Below are 17,986 nucleotides of genomic sequence, written 5' to 3'. Positions count from 1 at the left end.
TTGAATCCAGAAAATCCAAAAAATAACAACTACCCCTTAAAATTACTGCAGATACGCATCTTTGAACCATTATTCAATAACTTACCTTGGGGATGCACTTTGAGCTCTCCGTTTCTGTATTGGAGACAAAAGAAAAAAATATGGGTACAAAAGACTTATCCCTCCCCCCCAAAAAAAGAAAATAGGTTCGTGAAAATTTGACATGCAAATAATCTTGTGTTTGTGTATAACATCACTGATTCATAATTTGAAAATTCAGTAATTTCTTTCAACTGAAAATAGCTTACAGGGCTTCCGGACTGCTTGGCAAAGTTAAGCTGAGCGTACAGGAGAACGCCGATGTTCTTGTGGCCGGCCTCCATGGCAATTGAGAAGGCACTGCTGCCATCCTGAGGAAGATGGAGGTGTAAATAAGATCAACGTTAGAGTCACTCACTGTTTCAATGCAGGCTTTGGTGATGGACATGTACTTGTGACAGCTTCATGTCTGAGCTTCGCAAAACTGTGTCAAAGTTTTCACCCGTGTTCAATTCTTAATAGGGTTTTCTGGGAATCCGACAGGTGCATTGTCCAATTAAATGAACTGAAACACCTTAACGTCATTTGTCCATAATATGGCTTGCTGTAAATGCAGACAAACAATGCTGATTACGCATGAACACAGTCACAGGCCTACAAATAACACAGAGAACAGGAAAAGAAGCACTTTCAAATTTCTCACGATCGTTTATCTTAAGAATCACAGGTGTGGGACTTACATTATCCAGGAGTGTAGGGTCACATTGCGGATGGGCCAGAAGGCACTTGACGATCTCCTGGTGCCCATGTTCACTGGCACACATCAGAGCTGTTGATCCGTCCTGTGCACATAAAGAGGTTTCAAGAAATCAGGCACAGGTCTCTAACAATCCCAGAAATGATCCACACAGCACACTCTGCTTGTCACTGCAAGAAATGAGTGGCTAGAGACTACCTCACCGAGAATATTCATCAAGGAAAATCCACTCTACCCTGACCTACCTCATCTTGAATGTTCACATCCGCGCCTGAATCAAGGAGTAGCTTGACCATATCCAGTCTCCCGTGACTTACAGCCAGCATCAATGCTGTTTGACCAGCCTATAAGAGAAGACGGGCGTTACTAGGTAAAAAAGTGGTTCCATAGGTCTATCAACCATTAAAAAAAAGACAAATATCCTAACATTACGACTCAGCAATGCTTGTTAAATTACAATGTCTCTGCCCACACATGACTTCAAGTGTGCTGCTTCCAATGTTTAAGGCTTACTGTCTGCAAAAAGAATGAAACCAATGTTGGCAGACGATCATGAACCTAGCAGCCCATGACATGACAGCAAATCACAACACTGCTTTACTGTTGCTAGAGGGCTCACATCAACGGAAGTATACACAGCATTGTGGGAAAAAGTCAACATCACAATTCAACTGCGTAACAATTATGCACAGCCCCAAGTTACACGTATCACGCTTTGCCCAAGCTTATTCAACCATGTCTTGCCATTTGTTTTCTTGCTTCCTGTTTGTCAACTCAATCACTGGACACCCACCATATCTTCAAAGTTCAGCAGCCAGTAAAGCACAGGACAGTTGCCAAATGGTGGCCCAGTAAATGGATCTTTTGGGGCTCAACGCTTCCAATTTCCGGCCCACCCCATTGTGCCCTTGTTGGAGCTTTATTTCGGCAGCCTCTTGAGACTGCTTGGCTCACCTGGGTGGCCCGGATGTTGACACTGCCCAGCTGGAACAGCTTGGCCAGGGTCTGCTGCTGTTTCTGGCTCTGCATGGAGGCCAGGGAGGCCAACATGATGGCTGTGTAGCCGGCGCGGTTGGCCCGGTCCACGTCACAGACCTGTGACTCCAGGAGGAGGTCCACGATGTTGAAGTTGCCATGGGAGATGGCATAGTGCAATGCTGTGTTACCCTGTATGCAAACGAGGGAGACAAAAATGAGAGAAATAAACACAGAGTAGTCAACACTCGATGATCAATGTATATGTAGGTAGTCGTTAAAAGCAATTAAGGAGTCAGGGTGTTCTGAATTTTTTGACTGAAAATTATGGTGCACCGCAGATTGTGGATGAATGCTCTCAAATTCTGAGATTTTGGACTCAAATGTGAGCTAAAAAATTGCCATCAGTGCACTGTAAGTCAATTTCTAGTGCAAACTACAGGTTAATGCAATAATCTTAAAAGGTTAGAAAAAGTAACAACTAATTTCCCGGCTGGGGAAAACTTGGTATGTGAAGGGTGCAAATGAGCCCTCCTTGAAGGCACCTAAGCACATTATTTTCCATGTTACAAACAATAAATCTGGCTTACATTGGCATCAGCTGTGTTGACAATCTTCTCCAGAACGGCCTTGCCCATTTCAGCGAGGGAGGCCAGCAAGTCTTCCACTTGGAGGGGGTCTGATGTCTTCTGGCTTGTCACCCGGAACCACTCCTTGGCGACGGTTGCCATGCAAGTAGACTGGGTAAAGACAGGATACAAATTGTTTTGCACAAACAACATCTAGCTTAATAGATAAACACTGTGCCTTCTTCTTTATTATTTCTCTTGACCAATTTCTGCATACCAAAACTTCATTTATGGACATTTTGCTTTTTAGCAAATCCATTTGAGTTTTCTACATGGCATATGCCTCCAGAAAGCTACATGCCTTACCATGTCCTTGGCGTTACTATCGCCAGACATCTCAAGGAGTTTGCCCAGCGTGTTGCACGCTTTGGTCACGTCAGCACTCAAGGTGTACCTGTAGTAAGAACAAGAGCATGAATGTTTTCTTGATAAGATGGCTCATTTATGTCATTTCCTGCATCCCAGGCACAAGGCAGGGGTACATGTATGCATTTTGGCATTTTGTCTCACTCCAATGTGTTTTGGGGATATTTTGCAGAATTTATCTGACAATGTGAAGCTTAAAATGTAGCCACTGGGCTGAGTACTGAGCTTGCATTCCAGGTACATCCCCCTCCCCAAAAATGGCATTTCAAAGAACTTTCAATGTCTGGGAAAAATTTTATGTTTCTGTCTGATTTATTAACCTCCCTTACAAGAAAGGACCCATTGGGCAAGATTTGTTTTCAAGATCTGTGGATAAAATAATCTGTAATGGAATGAAGGACAGTGTATATTTTCATACCCTCTGCTTTCGACAATTTCCCTAATAAACCTAAATCTAGTCTAAGACAGCAGGTCATGTTCAACCCTAAGTGAAATAGATTTAGTTGTATTTTCCACAGCTTCCATGCCTAATGGCCTTGATCAATACATTGCCTGGCCAACAAGCGGACTGCATTCTCAGTTCCTCCCTGAGCAAATTAAGGCAGCACTCTGCCCTGAGCATGAGGGGAATGAACCCACGGTCACCCTCTGGACACTGTTGCTGACCCCCCTTCCCACTTGTAGGGAAACTGTTTTTGACATTGATTCACGACAGGATAATGTCCATTTTGGACGAGGTCAAACAAACTGGGGCTGTTTGCACCACACAATGCATAGGCAGCATAAGTCAAAACACTGCTAATCCCTCTAGCACTGACAAACTTTGCAAAAGCTATGCCAAGGAGGAAGGACAGATCTAAAGTTACATGACAAAATGGGAACATTCTGGGTACAAGGCTGAAAGAGTTAATACGCTGTTCTGTTTAGTCACAGGATTCAACTGCTTCTTACGAACTTCACCATCCCTTGATTGTTTTCCACCAACAGGTGCCCCTGTCCTTACCTTGGTCTATCCAGCGATTTCGCCTGTCCAGTGCTGTTCTTTTTCCTCTTCTTCTCCTGTCTCTTCTTAATCAGCTTGACCACTTGTCCATCGTATGAGCCACCCTCCACTGAGGTGGATGTTGTCGCTGACTCTGAGCTCTCTGTGCTGGTGTCCGATTCTGAGTCAGACGAGTCCTCACTAGAACTCACAACACTGGATGGAAAGATAAAGAAAGCACAGAATAAAGCATGTGAGGCTAGTGAGCCCACTCCTCCACAGCCATGAAAGTATATACATGTATTACCCCTAACCATGCTGAACCCAACGATCTCCAACAGTCGGCACTTTCTGTTTTGTTGATGAGTGCAGTGGGCAAAACCTTGTGTTCTAGCTGTTGGATTCTGTTGGATTCAGCAGGATACACTCTTTTCTGTTGCTGTATTCCATTGGATTCAGCAGGGCACCTAGAGATAACCCAAAGGGTTCTTGCTGAGTCATTATAAAGCCCCTTGTTGTTCTGATCAGGCAAAATGTTTTAAGTGATCACCTTTTGCCGAAAGCACTCTTACCGATGCCTCAGTGATGGGTCTTTCCCCTCTTGTCCGTGCTGGTCTTCCCTCTCCCGAATGGAATCATCCACCATCGTAGACCCCTCTCTGGACTGTGGGCTGGCCCCTGAAATGTAAACAGTGATTGGACCCAGTGGTATCATCTCTGTTGCCTCGGTAACAATCAGGCCATTTGAACATTTGTTCAAGGCAGCCATCTTGAGGACAGTCCCGTGTGAATTGTGCTTGCACATGCTGGTGCACCCATTCCCGCTTTATTACATGTACATGTAGGTCTATGATTCACTACTGTCCTCTCTTACGACACGAGCGAACCCAGGAAGGGATTGCTTTTGATCCACGAAACAGGAAGACGATTACTGCATGGTCAGTGACATCACCATGTGTCGAAGGACCCGGCGGAAATCCAAGAAAAGGTGCCGCTGACATTTGAAAGATTTAAGCTCATGTCAGAAGAAGACAATGTAGCCAAAAAGATTGCCTGCCATAATTAAATTTAAAACCAGCCAATGAGCGTAAGAAGCAATACATTACCTAATTGCAACTTGTTAAGCACAAGGGTTGGAAAATGGCTTACCAAATATGTGATGATTCACTGCTCTTGATTCCCAAAAATGACATTCACGTGAACAACACACACCACAAGACAGACAGATGGCTCAAAAGGCAGATGAGTTGATGCTTCAAATACATCACAGACAAATGGACAGGAAACACAAACACATGCATGTTTTTGTTTGTTCATCCGTTTGTAACTTCCCTTGTCCTCACAAAGCTTTCTTTCCAAGTTTCCTTCTTCCACTTTTTGGCAACTTTTCCTATTTCATTTGCTCAGATTGTATAGTACACTACAGGCAGCCAACCAACACTTACTGTCCTATGGACTTTCAGGCTATTCATGGTGAAAGACAGCAATAGGTGGAAAGGCTTGCGGTAGCACCACACCCCACTGCATCCAGTCACCTTATATAAATAGCTCCATCTTCAGCATCTCTTCAGTTTCCTGACGATGGACTAAGCAAGCAATCCGAAACGTTGAGTATACTCCCGGTTCTCTTCAGAACCACACATACTCATAAGAGATGTATTCCTTCGCATGGTGCTACCGCAAGCCTTTCCACCTACTTACTGTCCTATAATGAACATATATTAATTTTTTTGTCAGTGGTATATACAGTACTTTACAAATGCACTGGACTTTGTAAGACTTTGACTGATTTATGTAAAGTACATCTTGAAAGTTACATATGCACATGCAGGAATATCACCAATATGTTGCTCTGATACTTATGCAATTTGGAGGGAAAAATATTTATTTATTCTAACAGTAAGAAATGCCAAGACAGAATGCTGCTTTATGTCATCCAATATTCTCCTTTTATAAGAATTAACAGGTCAACGGTAAATTAACAATATAAAGCAATGAAAATGCCCTCTTATTTTCACACAACAGCCGGTATTTTGTACCGTAGGTCATAAACTGATATGGGTTTGGCCCAATATCCCACAAATACAACACTTTGTTATCCATAGAGAGAGAAAAAAGCTTGCTACTGCACAGCCTACCGTACATTGTACTTCTACCTTTGTTAAAAAACGTATCTATCCACTCACGAGGAATTTGCATAACTTTGTGCAAATTTAGGATGAATGATTGGTCCACAGAACTGAAAGGTATGATGACAGCTATTGCATCACGCTTGTTTACCTGCCAACCACTCACATATCCTCCAGTGTGCAATAAATCTCCACTCCAAATACAGGATCGGACAAAAACTGGAGCCCAAAAGTCCCTCCTATTCCATTATCACTTTCCAATAACTACGTATACATGTACGTAATACAGGGGGCTCTCCGATTGGTGTTAAATGATGTGGAACTACAGGGTGTGCTTGTACAGGCACGCAGAATGCAAACACAATCAATTCCCGATACGAATATCTTCAACTTTGCAACAGTTAACAGACATTATTTTGATCAAAAGTGCCCTGTGTACGCCGGGGGGGGTATAAAGGCATTTACCATTTCATCCCGCAAAAAGTTTCTTACCACACAAAAACACTGCAAACTTGTTTTCATTTTTTTTCTTCTATTCTTTTAAGACACTTTTCAGATGTGTGCTTAACTTAAATGCTTGAAATGTTTTTACAGCCCACTACACAGATTCAAAGTAAGAGGTTTTAAACAGTTCAATGCTTCTTGTACATTATGATTTAACGATTAAAGCACTTTAGTTAAGCCCGTCTTAAATATAGGTACACTGTACCCATCTCCAGTCTATAACAAATCATCCAATAAAAATTTGAATTCCACTAAAAATTTGGTGATGTTGTTACCAGACCTGTTATTAATTGTAGGTAATTCAAAAACAAAACGAAGCTTTACCAAACATCTAAGGTACTGGTACTACTTCTTATTTCTAATTTCTTTTCTTTAAAACCTCATTTAAAGCAATACCTATGATCAGACCAGTACAATTCCAAAGCAGGAATCCAAATCCCCATTCTGGTAACACATTTTCTGATCAGGAAATATTGTCAGCTGACCAGAGTTGTCTCCAAATCAGGAAACTCAGTAAGTAATAATGAGGTTGGTACCAGCAAGATCAATTTCTACTTTTGTATGGAACTGCCCCTTTCCAACTGGACATGTGAAAGGTTTTGTAAAATGACTTCTGATACCAGCATATGTACGGTAGGTTTGACCACAACACTGCTCAAATTATTATAAAAAGTATGATGACCCAGCGTGGCCATTTTGGTCAGTCACTCACTGACCCAAGGTCACTACACACACTCACTGACCCAAGGTCACTACACACGTCCCTTTTTCTCCCCTCCCCTTTCCTTCCGTGTTGCACTTCATCCCCACAAGTCAAGCTGTAAGACATGATAAAGCAATCGTCTAATCCTCTCTGTGGCAAAAGAGGATTTTTGACCTTAAACCTAAAGTGAACTACAAGTACATGTAGCACAATACCATGAAAAAACAATAAATTAGACTCACTTTCAGTCAGGTGCCCCTCCAGACCTTATAGCAATTTTTAGATTTAACTTTAATTCAAGACTTTAGAAGACCCAAATAAATTCTCCAAAAATAACTGTGAGTGGGCCAAGGCATTGAAAGTTACATGATACACACAAAATATACATGGGACAGAAACATTTAATTTGGCAGTTTTTAAGGATGGCACTGTAGGGGGGTACTACATCAGTGATATTAAGACTCATGCAAGTCTACCAGGAAAGCCAGTAAGGCAGGGTCTTGAAAGTAAATGCTTAAGAACCCTTCTGAGTCTGAGTGGAGAGGAAGAAGGCTTAAGTTGATGGGAAAACTCCTCCCTAGTCTGAGTAATGCTTCACAAATTCACTTGCAAATGTGTCACTAGTGGTGCTTAATTGCCCTCAGCATGTGCATGTGCATATTGGTTCGAAAAAATTCCTTCACAGTTTTTGAGTGTCACACACAGCAACAAGTTTAAAAAGGGGCACTTTTGGGGGGATTTTAGCAAGAGCAGGTCTGGTTTGAAAAGTAGGGTACATGGGGTCTGGCTTGGAATTCTTTATAGGTTACTAAAAATCAAACAAAGAAATGTAAGGACACACAATTCTGTGGGTGTTTCATAATGTGCATTACAAAAGAGCTGATATCTCACCTGCCAGTAAGGCGTGCAAATTGGCAAAACCCTCCGTCATGAAGTCATCGTCATCCTCAAAGTCTAGCCCATGAGTCATTCCCGTCTCTGTTCTCAGCCGGACAGTTGAAGTCGATTGGCTGGTCTTTGTTGTCGTGATACTGGCTGGATAGATGGTCTGCTCCCTCAGTGCATGGGTGGCTGTTGCTACAGAAGAAGTCATGTGATCTGTCCAAACCAAATAGTGTTTAAAGGCAGTATGAAAACACATTTATGGTTGCAATTAGATGCTCTGACATGTGCTATACATGGAACATGGAACTGCAGGGTAACAGAAAAAACTGAAACCACAAAGGTCAACTAGAGGGCATGTATGAAAAAAACCCAGCTATTTTATCACAAACTGGGTTGTGGCTGCACACAAATTAAAAGAAGTACATGTAACTTGGAAAGAATGGGCACATTAAAGGAAGAATAGTTGGCCACCAACAGAAACATTTTTAATCATTCTTTGCAAATTTTGGTTTTGCTTTTTTAACTCAGGCTTGAAAACAAATTGTCCACTGGTACAACCCAGGTCACTCCACAACTTTACTGTATGTTTTAATACAAACCTTCTTGTCTGTGCCATTCCTCAAATTTCCCTGATGCTCGGGTATAATCCATCTTGGGCAAATTGTTGTTTCCTGCCTCCCTCGAGTTGACACTTGAAGGCACAGCCTGCAGACCGTCAGTCGGCGGTGACTTCTCTGAGTCCACAAACTCCCTCTGTATCATCAGCTCTGAGACTTCTTCTGAGGAGGAGGTCGATCCCTGGTAGGGTGAGCGCACCTGGGGGAGGAACACTGAGTGAGCCTCTTCAGCTCTCGATGCCAGGATGTCTTGGATTTCCGATGAGCTACGCTGGTGGGGCTGAGCCTGACTTGGTTTGGTAGTCAAATGGGTAAGGGGGGGTTCAATGGGGATGAATCTGGCACCGTCGACTTGGACCTCTTGCGTTTTGGTGTATAGGCTAATTTCAGAGTTCCCCACACCCACAGATGACACGGTCATATTGTCACAGTGTTCGCAAATGCGATCTGTTACTGTGCAATCGCCCACTCCTGCTGTTACTTGGCTGGTAACCACTGCATCCCCCACTGCATGGTCGCATGTCTCTGGACCGGTCTTCTCAGTGCTGACCGTTTTCATCGGGGGCCGGTCACAGATGTTGCACATCGGCTCGCGGATGTCATGGTCGCCCACTGCTTTGTCAGAACTGGCCGAGGGATCTACAACCTGGCTGTGTCCGACACCGATGGTTTTCGTCATCACGCTGTAATTTGTGCCAATTGTTCTCGTCAGGAGGGTAGAATCTGTGGGTCCAACGGCAACACTGCTTGTGACCAGATTGGTGCAGCGGTCACAGATGGAATCGTAGACAGAGCAGCTGCCGACACCGACTGAGACGGAAATGTCATCCAAATCAATGCTGGTAGACACAGAGCTGACTTTGGGTTGCACAATCTTTTCCATGAGATTGACCTCGACTCCTGCATCACTGACTGTTGGTGGGGTTGGGGTGTTGCATCCGATGCTCGTCAATTCCTGCCGGTCAGTGTTCATTCCCATGTCCAGTCCGAGATGGTCTGTGACTGTTCCGCATTCACTTGTGAATGCGGATGGCTCATACACAGTTCCATGATCAACGAGCTGTGTGACTGTCATTTCTGTACCACACTCAGCTGTTTCTGCTGTTATCATTGCTGTCAATGATTTATCAGCAGTCTCGAGTTTTAATGTCGGCATTGCTGCCATGAGATTATTGTTGACTGATTGAACCACAATCTCTTCAGTGACACACTTAACTGACTGTTCCCCTGAATCCACTGAAAGGTCCACGGCATCCACTGATTTTTCACACGTTTCCACAATGCAATCCACACCTCTGCTCAACGTGTCCAGCCTTTCTGTGTTGGTTGTGCCATCACTGACCTCAGCAGTCACAGTGGTTGTGTAACTCTCCGTCGTATGCGGTAGGCAGTTCACACCTCGGTGCGACTGCGCAACTTTGTCTGTGTTGGTAGACCCGTCGCTGACTTCGCTAGGTACAGTGGATGTGAAACTGTCGAGGGTCTCTGTAATGCAACTGACTCCTTGACTTGTCATCTCGGTCTTGTCTGTATTTGTCGTGCAGTCGTTTACAGCAACACTCTCAGTTAATGTGAAGTGGTCCATGGTTTGCACTTGCAGCTGTAGGTCCACACCTACTCCCTGCTCTCTCAGTTGTGGGGACGGAGTGGAGGTGCTCGAATCCTGCACCATAATGTGCGTCCCGGTTCCAAAATCAACCCTTTCCATGCCCTCTGTATTAGTTGACTGCGAGCAGACTGGCAAGAACTCAGGGTTAGTTCCCGAATCCTTCACTGTTTTTTGTGAAGCAAACTCGACAGCATCAGTATTGCTTGCGATACTCTGGCTTGGTTTCTTAAGCATCAAGGGCCCCGTGTTGGTTGCCGAAATCCGCATTTGAATGATGTCGGTGTTGCAGCCGCGATCCCTGCAATAAGAGACCACAGGCTCAATAGAGGTAGACTGGTCCTTACTGATCACTTTATCAGTGTTAGTTGTGCGCTCAAAAAGCACTGCCTTATCGGTTCCAACTCCTTGATTTGTAACGTTTCTCTCTGTAGCTACGCCCTGCTCCACTTGCGTCACATAAATGGTGCTTGTCTGCTGGCTTTTTGTTTGAGGCAGCACCATAGTTGATTTTTCACGGGACTCTTTTGTGTCAGTGTTCACTCCGATAGTCCGAGCTCTGGGCTTCGGGGCTACTGGTGGAGGAGAAAAGCTTAAATTGGGCAGGCTGTTGACACGAGGGGACATCATTGCACGTTTGTACTGTTCCTGAGCTGTGGCTTTTCCTTGCACATTGTCATAGCTTTCATGGTCTCTAAGAGGAGCTGGTGTCGATTGAACTTGGGGAACACTGCTGACTTGGATACTTGTCTCTGACATGACCCTGTCTTGCATTGGCTGGCCGTTCCAGCCGTTTGCATGGCGTGAGGTTTCGAGGCTGTCTGAGCTGCTCTCAGAGGTCACATTTATCCCAACTGATTTTGTCTCTGAAATGACAAAATTAGCGTCGATTCCCACTGATCTAGTTGCAACTGGGTATCTTTGGACAGGGTTTACGATTGCTTTCTTGGCACCAGGGTCTGGTTTAGATTTTCCAAGTCTCTGCAAGGCACTGACTGCTGAAATCTGAGGTTGATTGATACCGAGATCATCAGTGTTAAAGTCCTCTGAACTTCCCATCTCAGTCTCAAATCCATTTGAAGTAACCTTATTGCATTCAACGAGCCCATCGCCAACTGCGACTGATCTGGAGTCTGGTTTTTTGTTCTTTGCCCTCAGCTGCAGCATCAGAAGTCGCTTCTCTTCTTTCAGGACTGAGATTTTCACCTGGAGAACAGGGATGGCCTTCACCTGCTCCTCTAGTTGCTTCAGGCGGGCGAGGGCGGCCGCCATCTGCTGTCGCACTCCTGCAAGTGCTGTGGTGCTGATTGAAGATGGGGTGGATCGACCTGACGCCTGCGAGCCATCCAGACCTGAAAAAAAGGCCTGGCCCAGCAGTGGCGATGGTGCTGCCCCCTGCCCGTAAGCATTCTGAGCGCTGGCAGAGGAGTGGGAGAAGTTTGTTGAGGATGTGGAAGAAATGGAACTGTTGGATCCACTCTGAGAGGACATCCTGAGGAGGTTGGTGGCAAGGAGGTGATGCGGGATGCCTAGGTAGTTGTCGCGACTCATGTCTTGGTCATCCAGTGGGTGCTCTGTGGGGTGGCTCCGCCGCCTGTCTGTTGCTGGTGGGATATTGCTACAGGACGACACGCTCTCTGTTTCCACATCACTCAGACTCACGTCTAGTGGAAATGCCGGAAGGCTCTGAGTGTCCATGGGTATGTGGTCCCGGCCATCTGTGTCATCAGGGAAGTCCAGCCCTTCACTCATGTACCGCCGGCGGATCAGATTGGCAAACTGGCTGTAGGTAGCCACGAACGCAGCATTCTCCTTCTCCAAGATTTTGTCAGCTTCAAGCTTCTCGCGTTGCCGCTTCCACTTCTTGTGCTGTGCGACGGACACTGATCTAGGTGGGACTATTGGTGGAGGAGGTTTGATACTCTTGACAGCCTCATGCCTGGGTCGCGACCTTTTGACCTTCTTTATTTTCTGCAGGTTGGCTCCTGAGGAGATATCCTGGCAGTAATTAAGGAAGTCTAGATCTATGTGGTAGCCATAGGGACAGCAGCTGCACCGTTTTGTTGTAGAATCCTCAACCAGATTGTTGTTGCTTGCGTTGCGGTTCTCAGACTTGAATGAGCTCTTCAGTTGACCTGAAATAAACATACAAAGTAAAAGAATGTGAGAAGACATTGACCTCAATTGTTAACTCTACAAAAGAAATATCTCCAACACTGCTGTGAAATATGTTTTAAGGATTTCTGGTAACATGTATAACGTCTGTGGGGGAAATGTAGAGTGGGAGTGCAGATATAAGTACATGTTACATGTACATGTACATTACAAGAACCTATGTACATGTACATGAACATGTATAATGTACACTGGTGCAATTTATCTTCAAAGTGATATATTAAGGGCATAACGTCTCTGGGGAAACGTAGAGTGGGAGTGCCCTCTGCCCAGGAAATATCCGGTTTTTGGTATCAATTATCATCTGCGATGAGCAATCATGACTATCAATTCACAAGGAGAGAACGTGTTTCCCTCTCAAGATGGGGGGTTAAGTCTGGAGTCTGCAGTCACCTTAAGCCTAACCCCCTTGTGGGATGGGTTCATTCCAAGTATACCTGCTGACAAATGATGTCAATCATAGTACCATGATTGAGCCTCGGATCATGAGTCCTCACAAATGGATCTCAACTCTTCTCCTCAAAGTCACACATTTGAAAGGACACACAATGGAGCATACATGAAAACAGAAGTCAACCATTCTACATGTATATCCAACCATTTCTCTGACGAGAGAGATACTGAAGTAAAGGTAGCACTAAATGAGACATTTACCGGTATATTGATCCAGAACATCCACCTGAGCTTGTGCATGTTTTCATGTGTGCATTCAGCGTTAATTCATTGCTAAAATTGTGATGAAATTTTATAATGACTACATGTACATTGTTATTTTTGCAAAATGAAGCATCCCGATCCTCCAAATGTCCAAACAAATCCACTGTTTCAAATCCAATGGCATATTTTTAAGCCAGGGCCGTTTTCCAGCACTCAACTTCGTTTCCGTCTCAGGCTTCGTTCCAAACACCAATCCCAAAATGTTGGCCTCAAGAGTTTAAATTACATTGGATTACTGTAATTTTTGGTTCTCTTGCATCTTATTTGATGTTCTGTGGCACTAATAGACTGATTACTGTGCTTACAGCTTCAAAGTCAGCTAGTAAAAAACAGTCACGACAGTTTAAGCCTGAGGCGGAGCCAAAGTTGAGTACTAAAAAATGGCCCTGTGCTGGTACTGGTCCACGTCAAGTATAGCAGTGGGCTAGTCATCCAGCCTCGTGCAACCCCATCAAAATACTACAAAAACCTGGAGTTGGAAGTTTGTGGAGGAGGTGAAGAGTTACCTGTACGGCAATGCTTAAACTTACGATGAATTCAACTGTTCAGCCCTATAAAAATGAATTACCAACTACATGTACATGTACACACGCCTTGGGAATGGTTAAAGTACATGTACATGTAAGAGATATTTCACAATCTTTAGTATTAACAGTAATTGTGATGGATGCTTGTTGAGTACAAACTTGACTTACATGTACTGTATGTCCACAATAAATTTCCCCACAAGTACATGCATGGCAACCATAATTTCTATAGCTACCGGTACAGAAGTTTATGAAATGTGAATGGAACCACTAATCCTATAGACCAACGAAAGTGCATTGAAGGCATATTTTAACACCCACAGCCTTTGGCAAGTAGGTTGTCACAATGGAGTCGTAACCGCTGTGTGGTGTGAAAAAGCCCCGCAGGTTGCATTCAAGCAGCTGTGGTTTGAAAAGCCAGAATTTTAATACTGGAATTATCAATAAATTTTTTAAAAATGTCACTGTCAAAAAAATGGTCTTCGGGTCAAGTGCAGTTTCACAAAAGCATATATGAATGCAGTTAAAACACAAGTATACAGGTCTGAATATCTCAGCTTGTGAGTTAAAACCTGCCAAATTGGAAACTGAAATTTGTCCATGATTGCAAACAGTGTTTATAAATGTGTAAAATTCTACAATCTAGTCGCTCATAATTCTGACAATGAAAAAAGATCCTGAAGTACTTTTAGGCATGCATAAATACATGTACATCATTTAAAATACTGTACAGAGTACTGAATATAAAACATACACATTACATATACAGTTATCGGTGTACCAGCTTTGAAATTCCACATAAGAGTATATTTCCCTCCATTTCATCTAAATTCAATAACCTTAAATATTCCAAAGTGAATACCTCCTCAGCAATCTTGGTACTACTCTCATTATGTGCGCATGTGCTGCAGTTCCTCAGGGAGACAATGAAACAAATGTACAACTGTAGAACGGCATTTGTATCAACCTGCTGTAATTGTGCCTGCTTTAAATCCTTTAAACCTTTAAATCCTAATGAAAATAAGTGAAGGGGTAAGCCAAAGGGGGTACACAGTCCAATCCGCCTGTGAAAAACATTTGACTAGAATGGGACAGCTACTTGCTATGGCCCTTCCACGCTCCAGCCAGTGCTTTGCATTAAGAATACCTGTTCATTAGTCTGAGCGAGACCAGATTTGCTCATCTACATAGAGCACTGGAGTATTGTTGCCAAGATGATTGTATGGGGGAGGGGGAAAGATGCAAGGAATGTGCACCACAATGTGCACACACCACTTTGAATCAACGGGGCACAGCAGGGTCATTCTATAAATTTGGGGTCCACTTTTTTTCCTGTCCCTGTTACATCTGGCACATGAATTTTTAAAACTCATTGTTTTATTCCAAAATTGAAGAAGCATTGCAAATTACCTGCCAAACAAACAACAATAGTTTGAAATCAATGTCGGTGATACATGTTCGTCCCTTGTCAAACGGGTCAGATGGTATACAGTAGATGCCAAAGGTAACGGGGACGGAAAAATGTCACACTTTGAACCCAAGGTTTATACATGTAGAATGACCCTACATGTAAATCTCTGGTCAGCATACATACTCGTAATCTCAAGTTGGCAAAAATACTGTACTGAGGCCCTGTCATGGAAGTTACAATCAGCAGCCCATGATGTACGAGAACATGTACCTCAAGCATAACTGCCATGCATTTCAGCCTGGAAACCTTGGTGGCTTCTTCCACTATCCACCTCCATGTACATTCCCTCTCCCGGAATCCTCATGAATCTCCTGTCTGCAAGAATTTTCACTTTCCGAGGGCATCAAGTTCTATGATAATTACAAGTTATCGGGGTGTACATGTACCTTAATGAATCCTACAAAATTCTCCCAAACAAATTAAACCGGTTACAAGCCACATTTTGCAAAAATACATGAACTCACCACAAGTACCCATGCACCATCACTATTTATCCAGTGGTCTACCGTACATCAGTTAGAAATACATGTGCACATAAACTGGAGAACGGAGTACTAAAATCCGAATGCACCTCTAGCGATCCCAATCCACAAATGACACACGTTACACAGTCTAATCCTTTCTGATCCCGGGTCCCCTTGCTTTCTGAATGGGCCCAACAATCTTTCTGTCCAGGCTGGAATGTGTCCAATGCTTACAACAGCGAAGCCTTTGAAGCGTTTTTTTCCCCCCAACCACTCCTTCAACACTGGCTTTTCTTTTGTGTCTCCATGCACGAGCGCTCACGAGGGATAAGCCCTATGCGCGAGCCTCAAAGAATGGGCCTATGCAATCGTGCATAAGAGTCACTTGATACAGAACGGTATGCTGGCTGTTTACATTCCAGTGAATACAACTTTAGGATATGGAAAAAGAATGGTTGTCCTTGTTTACAAAATTCAGAAGCTTCTAAATCTGATTTTGTATTATGGGTAAAGTTTACATCTTCAATTGAAAATACGGAAAAAATTCGAAGCACACAAAGATAACTCCTCTTTTCTTGATGTTACAAGTGACTAAGACTGATGACAAAACAAAATACATCTGTGCCTGCATACATGTACTGTACTGGTACGGTACCTTTCTGGATTTATACACGCCAGCCCTCAGCTCAGCCAAACAGTCAACTACCATCAATTCCTTCAGAAAACCCTGAATGTCAATGCTGTTTACTCATACACCTATATTCCTGATGTAAATCTAAGCTCAAGTGTACAAATAATTTCCAATGAAAGAGTCATGTACCGTGTGTACTGCAGATAAATTCCAATTTTGTCTTCCTGGAAATTGAACAGCTTCTTATCCACCCACATTCACAGCAAAAGTAAATGTTGCCATGAAACAATCTGGGTCTCTCTTTATTGCCTTTTGTACCGGTACCGCGTGTCCTTGCTCGGTAGGTACAGTTCTTGAATGCATATATACAGTGAAAGGAAACTGTGAACATGTGCGTGGCGCTTGATGCATGGATGAGCACACCATTGATACAGTAATTCAGGACATGACGTGGCTGATGGGCTAGCCGAAACTGTGCCACTGTATATGCTCACTCAAACATATCGGTAACCTGCAAAAACACCGCAGAACACATCACAGTGCTACTGTAGCCACAGGCGTCTGAATGTGCAATGAACTTTCTGAGCACTTCACTGAGTATGTACATGTACCGGTAGCCCGTCCAACCAACAGATGTTGGCACGACAATTCACATACATGTATCACAGTAACTTAGTGGCATGATGTACATGTACAATTTGCCTTTCTAGAAGTTCAGTGAAAAAAGTGAAATTTAAGTTCAGGTTGTTGAATAATTGAGCAATTAACTTTCAGTTTGTAGGCCTAGGAAATCTGCACACAGACATACATGTACATGTGCAGTACTACATGTGTAGTGTACATGTACACTTGTCTGCAGGTTGTACATACATGTACATGTCACGCACACTAGTAACTCTCCGAAGTCTGTTTCCACAGAAAAAATGGAAATGGGTCTTTCTATAAATTTGGGGTCTAATTTTTCCTGTCACTGTTACACCTGTTATATGATTTTGTAAGTTTAGAGCACATTCTTTTTTATCCAAGAGTGATTAACTAATGCAAATTACCAGTCACATAAATAAAAATACAATGTAGTTTGTCAATTTCAATGATACATGTACATTCCCTAATCAAATTACACAGATGCATGTAGCACCGACAAAAAATGTCACTTATCGGACCCCAAATTTATAAAATATCCAAATGCAGATCAGAAAACTCTGGCAACAGTGAAAGCTTTCTTTTGAGCGCACAAAAAACAATCCCACGACAGCAGTCAGCCGTACTGACCATTTTCACATTGGAAGTAATGTGAGTCAACGTCAGTCGAAATCAGTCAACAATAAACTGGCAAGTTGTTCCCAACGGTGTCCTTGACTCAGCAGTCTTGAAAGTGTTGAATTTCACACACGCATAATGAACCCCCTCCCAATTTCATCTCATCCATCAATAGTCTGCGAACAAAGCAAACTCAACCATGGAATAACTAACAAGCAAGATACAGTACTTGTACATGTACATCAATGTACATCTACTATGCATACATGTACCTGTATGTGGACCCCCACCAGCGAAGGTTAGGTGACCTCAGGCTTTGAAAACAAAAAAGCGTGTACTACACTTAGGCACAAAGTGCAAATGCCATATCTTAACAAGTGGAGAGGATCTGTTATCATACTGTGCCAGTACATGCATGAGTGTATCAGGTCATTAATGGAGTGCCAGAACATATGCTCTCATCCCAATCTTTTCTCTCACTCTCTTCCAGCAGTGTCAATTAAAAAGTTGTCTTTGGGTCAGCAACTCAAGATTTTTAAACAGGGAGATTTTAATATTACATGAATTTTG

The 17,986-nt window shown here is 43.3% G+C and overlaps 1 protein-coding gene across 10 annotated transcripts in view; it reads right to left on the bottom strand.

The window, feature by feature from the left end:
• LOC110984353 (uncharacterized) overlaps nucleotides 1-17,986 on the bottom strand; it is a 68,762-nt gene that overhangs the window by 9,531 nt on the left and 41,245 nt on the right. For 9 of the 10 annotated variants that reach the window (XM_087143722.1, XM_087143721.1, XM_022244482.2 and 6 more), the window contains 11 exons: nucleotides 8,548-12,306; nucleotides 7,955-8,161; nucleotides 4,300-4,405; nucleotides 3,749-3,943; nucleotides 2,686-2,773; nucleotides 2,341-2,490; nucleotides 1,730-1,942; nucleotides 1,021-1,119; nucleotides 759-860; nucleotides 288-389; nucleotides 86-114 (listed from right to left, as the gene is read on the bottom strand). In XM_087143722.1, coding sequence (XP_086999848.1) covers nucleotides 86-114; nucleotides 288-389; nucleotides 759-860; nucleotides 1,021-1,119; nucleotides 1,730-1,942; nucleotides 2,341-2,490; nucleotides 2,686-2,773; nucleotides 3,749-3,943; nucleotides 4,300-4,405; nucleotides 7,955-8,161; nucleotides 8,548-12,306 — 5,050 coding nt within the window. Of the gene's footprint in view, nucleotides 1-85; nucleotides 115-287; nucleotides 390-758; nucleotides 861-1,020; nucleotides 1,120-1,729; nucleotides 1,943-2,340; nucleotides 2,491-2,685; nucleotides 2,774-3,748; nucleotides 3,944-4,299; nucleotides 4,406-7,954; nucleotides 8,162-8,547; nucleotides 12,307-15,525; nucleotides 16,261-17,986 lie in introns of those variants that run through there. The other variant, XM_022244484.2, reaches the window with a different exon arrangement.

The sequence above is a fragment of the Acanthaster planci genome, linkage group LG12, assembly GCF_054643075.1.
Source record: "Acanthaster planci isolate LZ-2023a linkage group LG12, COTS_SCS, whole genome shotgun sequence".
In the NCBI taxonomy this organism is placed as follows: Eukaryota; Metazoa; Echinodermata; class Asteroidea; order Valvatida; family Acanthasteridae; genus Acanthaster; species Acanthaster planci.
The sequence above is the reverse complement of the archived record's forward strand: the minus strand, read 5'-3'. Positions and strand labels throughout refer to the sequence as shown.